At 40.2% G+C, this 15,964-nt stretch overlaps 1 protein-coding gene across 3 annotated transcripts in view; it reads right to left on the minus strand.

The window, feature by feature from the left end:
- LOC124166543 (protein fem-1 homolog CG6966) overlaps nucleotides 1-15,964 on the minus strand; it is a 133,009-nt gene that overhangs the window by 22,542 nt on the left and 94,503 nt on the right. Inside the window, exon 1 of one of the 3 annotated variants that reach the window (XM_046544095.1) lies at nucleotides 13,491-13,580. The exons of the other annotated variants lie outside the window; for them this stretch is intronic. Coding sequence (XP_046400051.1) covers nucleotides 13,491-13,496 — 6 coding nt within the window. The 5' untranslated portion in view covers nucleotides 13,497-13,580. Of the gene's footprint in view, nucleotides 1-13,490; nucleotides 13,581-15,964 lie in introns of those variants that run through there. 3 annotated transcript variants of the gene reach the window in all.

A 15,964-nucleotide genomic window follows, 5' to 3' on the forward strand; every position in this document is an offset into this window, starting at 1 on the left:
CGCGTACATCAAAATCTTCTTATTTATATCATACTGTGTTTCCATTTTAAAAGCATAAAATGTGGCACATAATTAGAAGATTGTGGCAGCAATTAAATATTTATAAGTTCATAATTAGTTCAGATATGGCTATTTTTAGGCATGCTTGGCCAAAGGTAACACTGAATGATTGGGAGGCTTTATTCCATCCGAAGAAGGTCAAGAGGCGTATAATTCAAAACATTGATAAACTGGACTAAAGAGCTAAATTTGAATTGATATTGAAGCAGAGTTAGGGCAAAAGTTACAGCTATCGGTATATGCTTGTGCAATTTTCAATAAAAGGTAAAATATAAACGGGAATCATGGGCTTACTCAGCGGGAGGCAGGAGGGGACAGCTGCCTTCCCTGCCCCAGAAGCGAAAATAAATTTAGTCCAAAACGAAAGGTTCGAACAAATTTTCTTTTAAAGAAAAATGATACTAGCATAAGACATGGAAATAAAATGAAAATCATTATTTTTTCAAGAAAATAATTTTAAAAACTAATAAAGCGCCTTCATAATTTTCTTAAATTTTGGTTTCATTACCTTATCCGCGCTAAAATGTTAAAACTTGAACGATCGCGGCTTGCCCTCGCACGGCGTGTTTTGATTTTTCCCAGTTTTGATCCTGGGTTCGGGATCCTGGGTGGGAATACCATACGGACAATGTTCATAGTTGAAATCTGAATATTGGTACAATTAAATTTTTCAATGTTATCATCACTTCAAATTTCGCTAAAATCAGGAAATCTTCTCTTATTTTTTTATTTCGTAAAATCAGACATACCGGCATTCCATATTTAGCCATAGTTGACTGTATTTATTTTGCACTTGAAAAGTGTTTCAACGCATAGATAAATAAATGAACGTTCTACGGTTGTTTAACAGTTGAAAGAAATAAATTCATCAGGGCCATAATCTTTACGGAAACAAAAATTGATGGGAAAATAAATCACACACACGCATGCAAACTCGCTCACTCAAAGCAAATCTGCTAGTTGAATGAGTGAACATGCATGTTTGAATTTTTGTGTTTACAGTTTAAATTGCTGTATTTCACACCATTGACATCTTTCTCAATTCCCACACCACCTTATCCTTCCCCTTCCTGCCACCCTTTTTACCCCAGTAAAGATGTTTCAACCAATAAATTACTTATCCCAGACCATCCAATGTTTTTGTTTGTGTAAATAATCGGACGATTTCCTATTATTTTTATTAACTAAATCGAAAGAATATTGCTCCTGGAGTATATCTTTCTCGCTTTCAGATTTTTAAATGTCAATATCTATTTTTCGCGATTAACTGAAAAGTGAAAATTTTCAGGCGCGCGAAAACAAGAAGGCTAAGTATAAATGCTGGGAAAAGCACGTGTGACGTCTGGCTGCTGCTGTGTGCGGCCACCTGGGTGCGAGGCTGTGAACGTCGCTACGATGCCGAGCATGGCGGTAGCGTAGAGTACCCTGCTAGCAGATAGCGCTCGGCTTAAATGAGGATCATTAATACCCTATCAAACGAAGGAAACTTTCCAACCTTAGGCACTTTTAATAGGTGATTATTAAGAGATGTTTTCCTGAGCTCTGTGTCTCATGCATGCATTGGATATCTCAGGCGATGTAAAACTCCTATCTACTCGTATAGCACCAAGGTCCCTGTGACGTCACGTGGAGTGGCATCGCATGGGCGCCAATCTTGCCTTTTTCAAATGAGGGCAAAATTGACCACTAACATTCGTCTAAACTGGGATTTCAAAAACAAAATAATTTGTATATTATGAATGCACTAATGGTGGGTAACGAATCGCAATTAATGCCTTTCGTTTTTTTTTGATGAAGGAAACTACCCTGTTGTTTCTAGCTAATTTTTTTCACCGTAAGGATTCTAATCTGGGGTCCAATCAATTCTCATTTCTTATTAGGGATTTTGGAAAAGGACAAAATAAACTACATTACAATGTCAAGCTCCATGTCAGCAACGCAGGAACTCTAATCCCTCCTTTTCCGTGGCCTCAAATCGAAAGCAACGCTCATCCTATTTCCCATCAAGGACAACTCTCTGAGCCACTCAAGATTAACCCTCCTAAATTGGAGTCTTTGCTATTTTTTCTCCTTCTTTTCTCTCCCACCAGCGAGTCGGTTTCAAAAGTCAATGACGAGTTTCTTTTCTACCGCGTTCATTTAATTTATTTTATTCCAAAGATAAAATAAATAATAAACCTGTCCTCGAAGTTGATACTAGATTGCTATGACTTGGGAAGGATTTCCTATTCATGTCGAAATCCTTACATAATATATCACAATTTTCCAGAGTTCAGAATAGAAGGAACTGCTCTCAGTGATAACGCGGGCGTCAACAACAACCTTGCGTCAGGCAACGTCCATGCCCTTGTAATGGCTTCGAACCCGTGTCATCAAGGCCGCACGAGAAAAAAACTGACCACGCCCACTTAAAAATTTCGATTCGGAGTTTGAGCGTAGTAATATACACATGAAGTGATTCAGCGCATTTGTATAAATATTACATTGCATTTTTCGATGGTGTTATCATTTACTAGTACAATTCGCATATTTACGTCAACATATATGCCATTCAGGCAGTTGGTATCAGCATCAACCCGTATCGCTTATTGTTCATACTCTCACCAAATGACAGCAGACGTGTGATGGTAGTGTTCAGGAGCGAACTCCTCATGGAAGAGATGTTGAAACCAATATTTTGCCATAGCAACTCATCCACTATTTACACGATCCTTGACCCTTCTTACACATTTGCACTGTGGAAGAAAATGAGGGTAAATTTTACGGTTTTAGGATTTCATTAATAGCATATTTTTGGCAAGTAATTTTCAGACTCCCAGCAATAATAGGTAGGCACTTTGTGTGAAAAATCCACGGAGAAAAAATCATTCGCCTTCACTGGGATCCAATTTAAGTATACCGGGACTATTCACCGTGATATATTTACGGAGTCACCCGCAATGCACAATTTGTGCGAACCCGGATCCCCTGATTACCGGTCGAGTGCTTTAGCCAGTTAAGCTACCGCGGCGTCATTCTCCGCTGTGGAAATTCGAGGACTATACCGGACACACTTTCGCACAAATTGTGCATTGCGGGTGACTCCGTAAAGATATCACCGTGGATACTGGTGTACTTGAATTGGTACGCAAATCAGAACTTTGAAACAGTCGAGTGGAAACTATTTCTTTCACTGAAAATATTTTGTTGAAAATTCATAGATGGATTCATTTTAGATATGGATTCCTGGGCACGAAATAAATTCCGGTACCGAGAAACCAGACAGGGCGGCAAAAGAAATTTAAGAAGATTACCAGTCCACAATTTCATTGTTTTTATTGTATTTTTCGCTCGAATTCACTGCGCTGCTAAATAAATACCGATGGACGGGATAATCCTAATAAATGTATACCAAGGTCATCGGTGGTTCATAAGGAACATTGAAGGGCACTTATGGTATTCAGTTTACGCAAGTCGTAACTCGAATGAACTGACTGTAAATAAAATGTGAAGACTTGGAACGGATGAACTGCCAGAGGATACGCGTGGGGAAGGCTATAAACGACGATCACGATAAATTATCCGATGCATAAGGAGAGCCACAGACCGATGCGTGCAAATTCGTAAGATGAAAATGAGCATATAATTTTATAAACTCGGGTAAGAAGGAGCTTGGTAAAGGTTTTCGTTTAAAAATATAATCATCACTGCTCCCCACTCCGTTCATAATATCGTATTGCGATCCACGTATAGTGAAGTCATTAACTGGACAAACAATCATCACTGAATACTATATTCCGATAGTTGGAATACGCTACCGTCTTTTATGAAGTTCCCAGATTGCTCTGAGCCTGCAACTTGAACCATAAGACCGAATAATGGGTTATTATTATTTTGTAATGATCCATCAAGATACGGAGATATTTGATGTTGAATTATTATCTATATCTACCTATATCTACATAATGCCCCGCAAGCCGCCTAAAAGACGTGTGGCAGGGGGTGTTAGGACACCAGCCGTTTACATATAAAAATGAAGTGCTCTAACGAGGTTGGGACTAGCGTTTATTAAAGTCCTTAATGGTTCGGGGGAAAAACGAATTCCCATACCTATCCGTTCGGAAAAAACTCTCTTAATTTATCGCTTCTTTCGGACCTGGAAATATGGTGTGGCTCTAATATTATGTTCTCAGTGTCGCCCTTAAAGAAATCCATTCTCAATTGTTCAAGCAATCTAAGCCTAGCACGCCGCCTCCGAGTCTCCAGCGGCTCCCAGCCTAATTCGCTTAACATCTGGGTAACGCTGTCTGTACGCCCGTAGCAGTTTTTGACGCAGCCTTCATTTGTATTTTATTCATCTCGCGGATTGTCTTTCTGCATCGGATCCCATACGCTCAGTGCATATTCAAGGTGCGGTCGGACGAGTGCGAAATAGCACCTTTCTTTTACTTTCTCATCCGAAAATCTTCCCACGCTTGACGAATCCTAATTTCTTCAGGGCTGTGCCGCAAATATTCCTTATATGTGTTCCCCAGGCGAGGTTCGAGGTTATCGTAACTCCAAGGTACTTCACTCCGTCTGTTGCCTTTATGTTAATACCATCCACAGAATAAACATGGTTATATTTGGACGAATTCCGCAAGAAATGTACCGATATGCATTTTCTCAGATTAAGTTCGAGTCCCCACTCTTGGCTCCACAAATGAACGTTGTATAAGTCCGATGGTAGAATTTCATAGTCAGAGCGATCATTAATTTCGCGATAGATGACAGCGTCGTCAGCAAATACATGCATTTTACTGCTATCTGAATGATATCATTAATGTATACAATGAACAAAAGGGGGCCGATTATTATACGTCGATTAATAATGAGTCGATTCCAGAAGTAAATTTCGCAATGAAGTAGTTTCGTCAATAAGCTTTGATATTGGGATTAAGATCATTTTTATAAACAGAAAAATATATTTGTAAAGAAATAGATTGTAAAGAGCTGCCATCGCCGAATCTCACCTTATGGCACCACTTACATATGCACTCTGTAACAGTGGTGAATTCCATTGTAATTCACTGCGGTTATAATCTAATAATTAAATTATAAGACAGTTAGCGGGTACATATTTACTAGTGCTCGCGAGCCAAAAATTCCACACATTCATAAATTTTTACAAGTAGATACGATGAAGAATGGTATGGGTGAACTACAGGGAACTAGTTACGGAAAAGGATAAATGAAGGGTTACAGTATATAAAATTAAAAAAATTAGTACTGTGAACGTTTGTTTTCCGTAGTTTTCGAACTCAGAGGAGAAGGTCATTTCCACGAGAAACAAACAGTTCATTTTCTTCTATAGTTGAAGTATTTTGTGCTCATTTGTGACTTCAACCTCGAGTCATGGCAATCGAATGTATTGCATATTGACATAAGTCATTAAATTAGATTTTCACAAGGGAAAGAATTGCGGGTTTGTTTCACTAGACTACTACTTAAATGCTACCTTGAATTGATCGCTTTTCTCATACACACATTAATAGCATAAAGTTTTTTGGATGATAAAAATGCAAGCGATTCTTTAGGTGGTATATTATCGCTGAAAAATATAATGTACTTTGAAATTGAGGGTTTAAGAAGAAAAATGAATCTTCTTCGAGAGAAACGAAGATTGATCTTAAATGAGAAAGAGGACGGTAATCCCGTCCTGACCGTGTCAAAAAATGAGAACACAAAAACATTACACGCAACGGTGGCGTGGCTAATGAGAAACGGAAATTCGACGGAACTGAACCTGATCCAGTTTTCATAACGAAAGTGCGTCGCTTTCAGTTACGTCTACAACTAATAATTGGAATAAAAACTGAAGATGAACAACAATGTGATAACCTTGGTATTTAATCAAGTCTCTAGTTCAAAATTGTCATTCATAACTAATATGAGGCAAAAAATAATAAGGACCTATATCGTATAGGAATGCTTTTCGGTGCTTAAATTAAACCAAGGTATGGACATGGTATTGCTAAAAAATTTATACCACCATGATGCACAAAGGTTAAGAAAACACTTAGCTGTTTCACAAAATAAAATATATTGCGACCGGTTTCCGGTCGCAATATATTTTATTTTGTGAAACAGCTAAGTGTTTTCTTAACCTTTGTGCATCATGAAGGAGTTTCACCATGTTACGCCAACCACCATCGCATTTTATACCACCAATACGCGAAGGATATTCTTGTTTACGATGGTAATCCGAACAAGAACATTGTTTATCAACCAGCTTCCACTTTGGGTATATGCAATATGATTTCTGGCTTCGTCTGAAGAGAATGTACACTTGATGGAGATAAATTTACAGCCCAAAAATCTGGTAACTTTAGTAGCTGTTAACGCATTATGGATCTCACAATAAATCAATGAGAAATTTTGTGTAGATAAAACTTATTGAAGCCACTCATTGCCAGTGTTGAGTACTAATTAGTAAACAAATCGAACTCTCTTCAGTTGAACAATAGCTGAAGTAACAGAAGTCCCAAATAGACGGAGATAGTCCAAATGGTTTAACTATATGGAAAATAATCATTACGGACGTAAAGAAAATATCTCAGCGAAAACTTGACGTGTAAATATGCATAGCTACTCATTTTACAGTAATCAATTTACATATCTTTGAGTTTGTACAGTTCTAATAACGCAATGGATGCATTCATGGAACTAGAGGTTCAAATGAGTTTCAATAGCATGCCTTCGTCCGACAGTGAGTTGACACTTAAATTAATAGTTCATTCTGAGGGCGTGGCCTTCGAAAACAAATTAATCACTCCGAGAGCAACAAAAGTGAACTCTGTAGACGGGTCAGTGGGGGAGAGGCTGGAACAAAAAGAAAGAAAAATCCTATACTCGGACTCAGGTAGATAAATCTCCCACCGCATTCTGTACCCGCGAAATATGCTCGCAAGTTGGTACCATTTAAGGCACAGTAATAGACTTCCTCCCATGCTAAATCAACTTAACGCCATAACCGGCTTATCCATAATCTTCCCTTTCTGAGAGAGACGCGGATCCATCCAAGGGCGTTTGAGAAAACAAATGTGAGATTGACTGACGGTCTCGCGAGATACAGCAGACGGGGAAGGGGGGGAGGGAAGAATCACACTGGCCGGTCGTGTCGAATGCCGTGGAGGCTGATCGTATTTTTTTAACCTCTTTCACTGAGTCTCACACATTATTAAAATCACTTGCGGTAGCGTCCGATAAAGAATAGCAAGCTATGGCGAAGAGAGTGATCATCGCATTCACTTCTGGCGGCACGAGACGGCTGAGGCGCCTACCCGCGGGTCAAGGCAGTTCACCCGCGCGAACGGTGGCCTTGAAAAGCTGACCATGGTCACGGCAGGACTTCCTGAAGTGTAATATATCGCGCTGAGCGGCGGCGTATTGATCTTTTTGGTCGGAATCGCAATGGCCCTGGGAGGCGCCGGCCGTAGCCCAGGCTGTTAACGGTACGGACATCGAGTACCTACGTACGTACGTATGTGCACGTTTCACTATGTTAGGACGATGTATATGACTGCATAATGGGGAATGAAAAAAAATTCCGAGGTTCACAGTTATCAGAGATAGGTGTATTTCTTGATTGAGTCATAGGTGCCTGGCCAGTTTTCACTAGTTTTCGTGTTTCATCAGATTTCAGCTCCAGCTATTGCATACTTATAAAACTTCATCCCGTTTTTAGCCAGCCTGTTTACAGGACTTCTACGGCGTTGAGTGGTAAAATGCCTTCATTGGGTAACTCACTATAAATATGGAGAAGGAAAGCAAAAACGTGACTTGGGATGCTGATTTCCTGAAAATTGAAAATAGGCAAACTACAACGTCTTGCTCACGAAAAATGGGCAAATAATTGTCATACAGAAATTTTCATAGAAATATTCATCATGGTAGATCTCTCTTCGACTAAAAATATGGGTAAACCAGTAATATAGACGTATTTTTGCGAGACTTTATAAACGAGGCGAAAATCATGGTAGAAAATCTAACCGACTTGGAAATATTATTATGCAATTAAGAACACGGGCAGTCATCGTTTTCTGGATACTAAAATTCGCCTCTAGAAAATAAGTGCCAAAACGAGGGACCCTACAGACAGTTCTTCGGTGTCAGGAGATGGAGCCGTGTTGATTTTTGGTATCCAAAATACCAAATATTTCGCGCACTCACGGGGAAAATGTTAATTAATTAGGATTAGGGATTAAAGGATTCCACGCGTCGCCGGGCTGGTCGCTACACGAACTCTAGCCTTTATCTTCCGATTGACCTTCAGGTTCATTCTTTTTAGAGAAGTTATCAAAGGAACTATAACTAAGCCATCAAAACATAGAAATGAAAGAGATTATTTAACATCTCGTTAACGTCGAAATTAGTTCATTTCCTCAAAGGAAATCGTTCAGAATGTTCTTCTATTTGAGCATTTGGTTCGCTCTGTCTAGTGATAGCATTCACTGGTGAAGAATGAGTTTAGTGGAGAGAGGATGCCGGGAATATTGGAAATCCATAAATTTACAAATTATGGTTAATTCACTTTGAACTTTGGGTAAACACAAGTGCGGTCAACAAATATGGTATGGCTAAATAATTGGTGCCCCAAAAATTGAAGATTTCCCTTCGGGAGCGGAGAGAGGTAGATTAAAAGTGAGGCGGAAGAGGCTTGAACGGAGCCAGAAAAGAAGAGAAAAAGAAATTTTAATTGCATGTAATGTCAAGATAATTGCCAATAGTGAAAGCCCATGAAATGGCACGTGATGTTCCTAAAAGCATCTACGTTTTTTACTCGGCTCACTGGATTCGGAAAGTAGGAAAGAAAGTCCAACGACAGTCCATGAGACAGACTTTTCACGTCAAAGAGGGGGCGAAAAAAGATTTTGCGAAGGCGAGGATAAATTAGTAAGGGGGGAGAAGGTAGAACGGAATAGATTAAATGGCAATCCACCATTATCAGAATTCATTTAGGGGAGCAACCGCGGACTATCCTGGCAGACTAGGCTTTAAAGGAGCCATCCAATACTTCTCTCGAAGAGCTAAAATTCTACTGAGGAAAAAATAATTCGCCATGACCTGGATTCAAGCCAAGAGTTCCGAATTCGCGCAGAAAGCTTAAGCCAATTAAGCTACCTCGAGGTCCTTCTTCACAGCAAATTTTAGTGGCTTTAAGAGGAGAGGATGGTGTATCTCTATGAACAGTTGGCGTTTATTTCTAGGTTATTATTAGGACTTTTCGTCACCATAATGCATTAAAATTTTACGAATCTCAGCTTTTAAAAATCTGATTCTGTAAAATTTGTGAGGTCCTTACATTAAAGGGATGTCTCTTTTCGTGCGAAAAATCCACAGAGAAAAAATCATTCGCCTTGACCGGGATTCGAACCCGGGTGACTCCCGTAAAAGTTATCACCGTGGCTAGTCCCGGTATACTTAAATTTGTCTCTTTTCGTCTGGAAACTATGACTATTTTGAAGCTATAATGAGTTGAGAAGAGCCTCAGGTGGATGTGAAGGATTTTTCCAGGGTTGAATTACCAATTTCTTTTTGTTTTTAATTAAATTTACAGAAAATCACTTGGCTATATGAAAAGGGAGTTAAGGTAGGAGTATACGCGATTTCGAGGGAAGCTGTCGAATCCCTGAGCGCACCTCTCAAATCACAGCATACGAGTTTCTTGAATTACAGAGCTGAATGAAGGCTCTGTAACAGAGTTGGCGCAAAGCTAGGACACTTGGGCCCAGTCGCTATGAATGGGACTCGTTCATCCGCTGCGTTGGGGGTGTGCGGGTTGAAAAATCTATAACGTGTGTGCGAACGATAATCGAAGTCGCTGGCGAGCACTTCAGGCAACTCTACTGTTCCATGCTCGGGTGTTATTAACACCGGAAAAAAATTCGCCGCCAGCCACGGCTGCCATTTCTTCTTGACGAAGAACCCCTCAGCCATGGTAAAATACAGAAAAGCTTCGCGATAAACGTGAACATCAAATGTAAAGGTATATGCGCGGGTCAGTAACTTCTAAAGCGAATAAGTTGCGTTTTTTAGTTAAGCGATTCACCGGGAGTTTGAAAATATTGACCGATTTAAATTTCCTCTTGCATCAATTTCTGTGTTTCTCTTCATCATGATGAGGTTTTTCCTTACTGTTTATTAAATTTCTACCATGATAAAAAACAGGTTTCATCCCACATAATTTATGATGATGATGATCACACCCTAATGATCGAACAGAAATACCTGATGAAACCAGGGACGGATTTTATTACTTTTGTGGTATGAAACCAGCTACTTTTCAAAATCATGAATATCCAGGACTTCCAAGTCACGTCAATGATAGAAACGAAATTTATTACAATACCAATGTTAACTACTTCTACGCAAGCTATCTGTTATAATCACGTCGGTGGTGTTTACTTATTTCTTTGTCATCTATAACAACCATACACTACAATCTGTTCCCTAAAATTCCCCTGAAGTCTCTGAAATCGCATTATGTCCAGTAAGAAAGCCATCTAATTTATGCCGAAGTATATAGAGGAAAATCCACACATAGCGAATCTCGTATGTTCATAACTCCTAAAATATAATCTTCATCACTCGATTTCCAACTCTGGGCACCGACTATGCTATTTTTCTAAGTCATATTGTTTGATCTGACTTAGAAAAATAGCAATAGCATTCGAATATGAATAAAATTCCTATTAGTAATATTTGTGCACTAGAAGATAAGAAATACCGGGAAGATGCAAGATATTTTGAAGACAATTTTTTTTTCGAGATTATCGAGAAAAATACATCCAAATATTTACTCCGTCTCCACTTATAATTCGCTCTTTTCATCTCTTCCCCTAGAAAGTGCAACTTGTACTCAAGAGTTCAACGGGAAATATGAAAGAAGATATAGATTGAAGATAGGAAGAAGTGCAGAACACCCGATTTCACGCACGTCATTGGAATCCTGCTGTAGTTGCGATCGAAGACCAACATCGGCGAGGGACATGAACGCTGAGTACCGACTTACTACACATTCTAATTAACGGTTACATTTTGGCTTGTCCTAATTCGTTCACTTTCACTCGCACGAGTAAGTAGAGAGTGTAGTACAGCTTATACCAATAAGGCTGGGAGCCTCTAGTGACTTAAAAGGTACGTGCTAGGATTACTATTGCATGTAGCAGATTGCTTGAGCAATACAGGTAGGGTAGTTTCCTTCATCAAAGAAAACGAAAGGCATTGATTGAGATTCGTAACCCACCATTAGTGTATTCATAACATACAAATTATTTGGTTTTCGAAATCCCAGTTTAGACAAATTATTTGGTTTTCGAAATCCCAGTTTAGACGAATGTTAGTGGTCAATTTCAACCTCATTTGAAAAAGTCCAGATTGGCGCCCATGCGATTCCACTCCACGTGACGTCACAGGGACCTTGGTGCTATACGAGTAGTAAGGACTTTTACATCGTCTGAGATTACCAATGCATGCATGTGGCACAGAGCTCAGGGAAAAATCTCTTAATAATCACCTATTAAAAGTGCCTATGGTCGGAAAGTCTCCTTCGTTTGATAGGGTATTAATAATCCGTATTTAAGCCAAGCGCTACCTGCTAGCAGCCTGCATCGTAGCGGCGTTCATAGCCTCGCACCAAGGTGGCCTCACACAGCGGCAGCTGGAACCAGAATGATGTCAAACGGGCTTTTCCCCATCATTCCTACTTAGCCGTCGCGTTTTCGCGCGCTTGAAAATTTTCACTTTCTTTTAATCGCGAAAAATAGCTTTCGTTATTTAAAATCTAAAATCTTGAAATACGTACTCCAGGAGTAATAATCTTTCGATTTAGGCCATAAAAAATAGTAGGAAACCAACCAATTAAGAACACACATCTCTCAGAGCACACTGAGATCATCATCTCCGCAACCGCGATGTATTTCCCGGTCCGTAGGAAATGATAAAATAAGAGAGATATTTACCGAAGGGAAACTTAGAGGAATTTGTATCTCAACCCGCTAACCTTAGGATTACAAATTATTAGGACAGTTTTATAGTGTTTCTTCTACCGGTTTCTAATTAGCATTATCAAGCGCACACAACCAACAGACTGTTGCAATGTAAATCACTCCACTTGTTTATCTGAGCCACAACAAGTATCCGATTTAGATTTTAAATGAGTGAGTGTTTGACAAATACGGTAGCAGATGAAAGTGGAAGTATAGTTGTTTTTCAAGTCCATCACGGTGATACACAGCATCCGCTCACTAGAGAGGCTGGCCTTCATATTGAAAAACAAATTAGCGCATAAAATACTAAAAAAGGAAGTTACGATCACTCACTGCGTATTGAAACTATATTGAATAACGCACCTCTAAGGAATGAATTTGCGTTGGAGGTAACTGGTTACAATTTCTACCGCCGAGTGTCAGTAGAATCTAGAGATAATAGTGTCGCTGATCAAATTCTTGCCAGAGAGTATTTGTTAATAATTCCAGCACTAGCTACTCCTAAGAATTTCAAAATATTTTCCGGTAAACCCCTCACCATTAATTAAAGAGTAAAATACGACCTAACGGTAGAACGGCGAGTCAATCATTTACATTCAATTACTATAATAACGCGAGCTGCAATAAGCCGGCTAGTAAATACTACTCCTTCTGAGAAGCATCCTAAAATGTAACACATCTTAAGGATATTAATTCCACAGGGTTTAGGGGGACAAGGATGTCTTATCACATTCCTATACTTCCTAACAGACGTTCAGACGTAAATATAAAATGTGTACAATGATCAGCAATCGCCAATAATTAATATACGGACTGCACACAAAAATGCTGCAGGATAATGCGTTATTAAAAAAAAAAACACTCCATTATATCACATTGAATCTTAATTACAGCGTTAGACCGCTAGTGAAACTGTCGTCTAGTAGATGACCGCACGTGTGGTACCCCCGCCTCGCCTGGAAAAAATCTCATCATACTAACATTCAAAGAAACAAACGCAGATCAGCCAACGACGTACCTTAACGGAGTCACACACGTTATAAGCCAAAATTCCATCGAGGAAAAATAATTTCCCTCCTCAAGGATTAGAACCCTGATCTAAATTCGCTTTGCCACTTAAGCTATCAAAGGCGTATTCTTTCTGGGTTCATTCGCAAGCCCAGGGGTTAGAACCCTGGTCATGACAAATTATTTTTCTCCTGGAGAATTGTCGCACTAACGAATAGCCTGAAATTTACTAAACATAGTGCTGGACGGACTGAATTATTTAATATTTTCGCCACACCTTGTTGATTAATCCTCTGCGTGATCAATTCGTCAACAAATGATTACGATCCAGAAAATGGTCTATTTCGACCTTAAGAAACGTTTAAAAGTACATAATAATATTGAAACGTGACGAAAACTCTTCATTGAACTCACCCTCATGTTGAACACCTTTGGGAAGACAGTAGTCTGCGCGAGGGGGTGACCATATCCTATTCTGTCGCGAGGAAAGTAAACACTGATGCTGGAGAGGAAAACGCCACTCCATTATATTGGTTTGGCACCAGTACTCTGGGAGTCTCCACCTCGTCATAATAATATAAACACACGTGTCGCGGCGACTGTCTCTCTCATGCAAAACAAAAGGTGAGCCGTATTTTCCCGGCATTCGCGCGCAGATTGGAGATCAAACACACGGGGGAAAAAGCTGATGAAACTCGAGCAAGTCCCAGCATCACACTATCCGGAGATATAGGAATAATTTCCTGTGCAGAAATAAAAACTGGGATAGTCGGAGGGAGAGAGAAGGAAAACGGATTATTTTATAACGAGGTGCTAAATCTCCCGCCGGTCGGTCGAAGGCCATTCTCGATATATATGCCAACGTCCAGGTAGAGGAATTCGCCTGAGTCGACTAGTGATGTTATGATTTGGTGCGTCGTGGAATGCGTGAAAAAGAAAATACGAAGGAAAGCTGCGCGATTCGACAGAAACTACTCCGAGCGAGCAGGAAGCGTTAAGGCCGTTTTACACGGGGCACGGAATTGCGCAGATTAGAGCTGCATTAATTTCTAAAATGGCGCGGAATTGCGCGAATGCATGATCGAAATTAGAACAGGGGCTATTTTGCCGTCTCGCATCAACGCATTCTTGCATGTGTTCTAGCAATTCACCGCTTTACACGACGCAATTTTGATTGCGCCTTCGCACGTACGTTAGATTGCGCAATTCCGCGTACCGTGTAAAACGGCCTTTAAGGTACGTTTTCATGGGCGCGTTTGAGGCGAAGAGACGCGAAAATAGGATCCTCAACCAATTTCGTGCGAACTCACGCTAAGAATTCCGGAAGCCTGGAATCCTTAGCGTGGCTTTTGCTTTGCAGCTGCCCCCCTAGAAGCAAAAATCGCATAAGACTTTAAGCAAAATCAGTACTGAATTGAAACGAAAGTATTCAACAAATTGCCTTTAAAGCCACGAAAAATGATGATGTATTAGTACAAGATATGTAACTAAAATAACACTATTTTTTCAAGGAAATATCTCATAAACTAATATAGTGCTGTTATAATTTTCTTAAAATTTTGCTTTAATTCACCTTTTCCATGCTAAAATGTCACAACTTGGCTTGCCCTCCCCCCTAGACCATGGTTTGCCCCCACCCCCTAGACCATGGCTTACCTCCCCCCATGGCTTACCTCCCTCCTGTAAGGTAAGGAGAACTTTAATTTCAGATGATTTTCAAAGGTTACAAATGTGGAAGCTTGAGTAGCAACATCACTGTTTCGCAGCGAAAGATGTATCGGCAAGATGGAAGTCTCTACGTGAAAGATATCACAGCCTGTACCTACTGCAAATGGACGTGTTGATGAGAGTAATGGGCTTCCAGAGAAACTGGAAGACTAATCCTTATTTGGGTTATATGGGCCACAGAAGATAAATACAACACCACTACTGTGGAGGTCTTTACGATCGTCACGTTTCATTTGTTTTATTGTCACTTCTCTGCTGAAGATAGCGGGTGGGAGCCGCCTCCTACTCTTAGGTTCGCTTTCATGAGAACAGTTCACGCGAAGAACGACGCGCGCATGCGCGCGCCAGACGCATTCATGAAAACGTACCTTTAAACATCTTTTTAACGAATTAGGCTGGGAGCCGCTAGAGACGCGGAAGCTACGTCCTATGCTCAGACTGATTGAGCAATTAAAAAGGTATATCTTTCAGAGCGACATGGAGTGCATATGGCGATCCTTTTGCATGCTGCATTTTGGTGATCGATCACCCCCTCCCAAACACCCTGGAGGTGGCACGCAGGGTATTATGCAGATGAAGATCGCTTTAAAATGTTTAAAACGCCTTGAAGGCTGGGAGACAATCCTAAACTTTGGAGAAATAGTATGAGCAATACAAATTCCATCCCGAATCTTGCAAAAAAGCCATAAGCCTGGATCTCAATCAATGAGTAGTATGATCCGGGAGCCAAATTAACGTGTATAATAGGGAAGAAAGCGTGGCTGCAGTCTCTTTTCGCTTTTCTCACGTGCCACAAGCAACGTGCTGCTGCTGCGCGAGGAGTCTCCTAGGCGTCACCGAGAGATGTTCGACGTGTGCAGTATCGAATGGGGAATTTGCCATTGCGGAGAAGATATGTGTCCAAGCAAACACACCTTCCACATATAAGGGATAAATATGCGACTCGTGCGCTACGCGTGAAGAACCCCACCCATCGGAGGAATTATTTTTACCCGTTTGCGTAATTTATCGAGAGCTTGAATGGAGAACGAGTACGCGAAGGAATCGTAAATAATGGTCTAAAGAACACGATAACAATCCCAATGGCGGTTTCAACGAAGTCGTTCAGAATCATTACATAGATTTACGGTGACATTTTCTTTGGAATAAAATTTCAGGCG

Source organism: Ischnura elegans, chromosome 10 (genome assembly GCF_921293095.1).
Source record: "Ischnura elegans chromosome 10, ioIscEleg1.1, whole genome shotgun sequence".
Taxonomy (NCBI): Eukaryota; Metazoa; Arthropoda; class Insecta; order Odonata; family Coenagrionidae; genus Ischnura; species Ischnura elegans.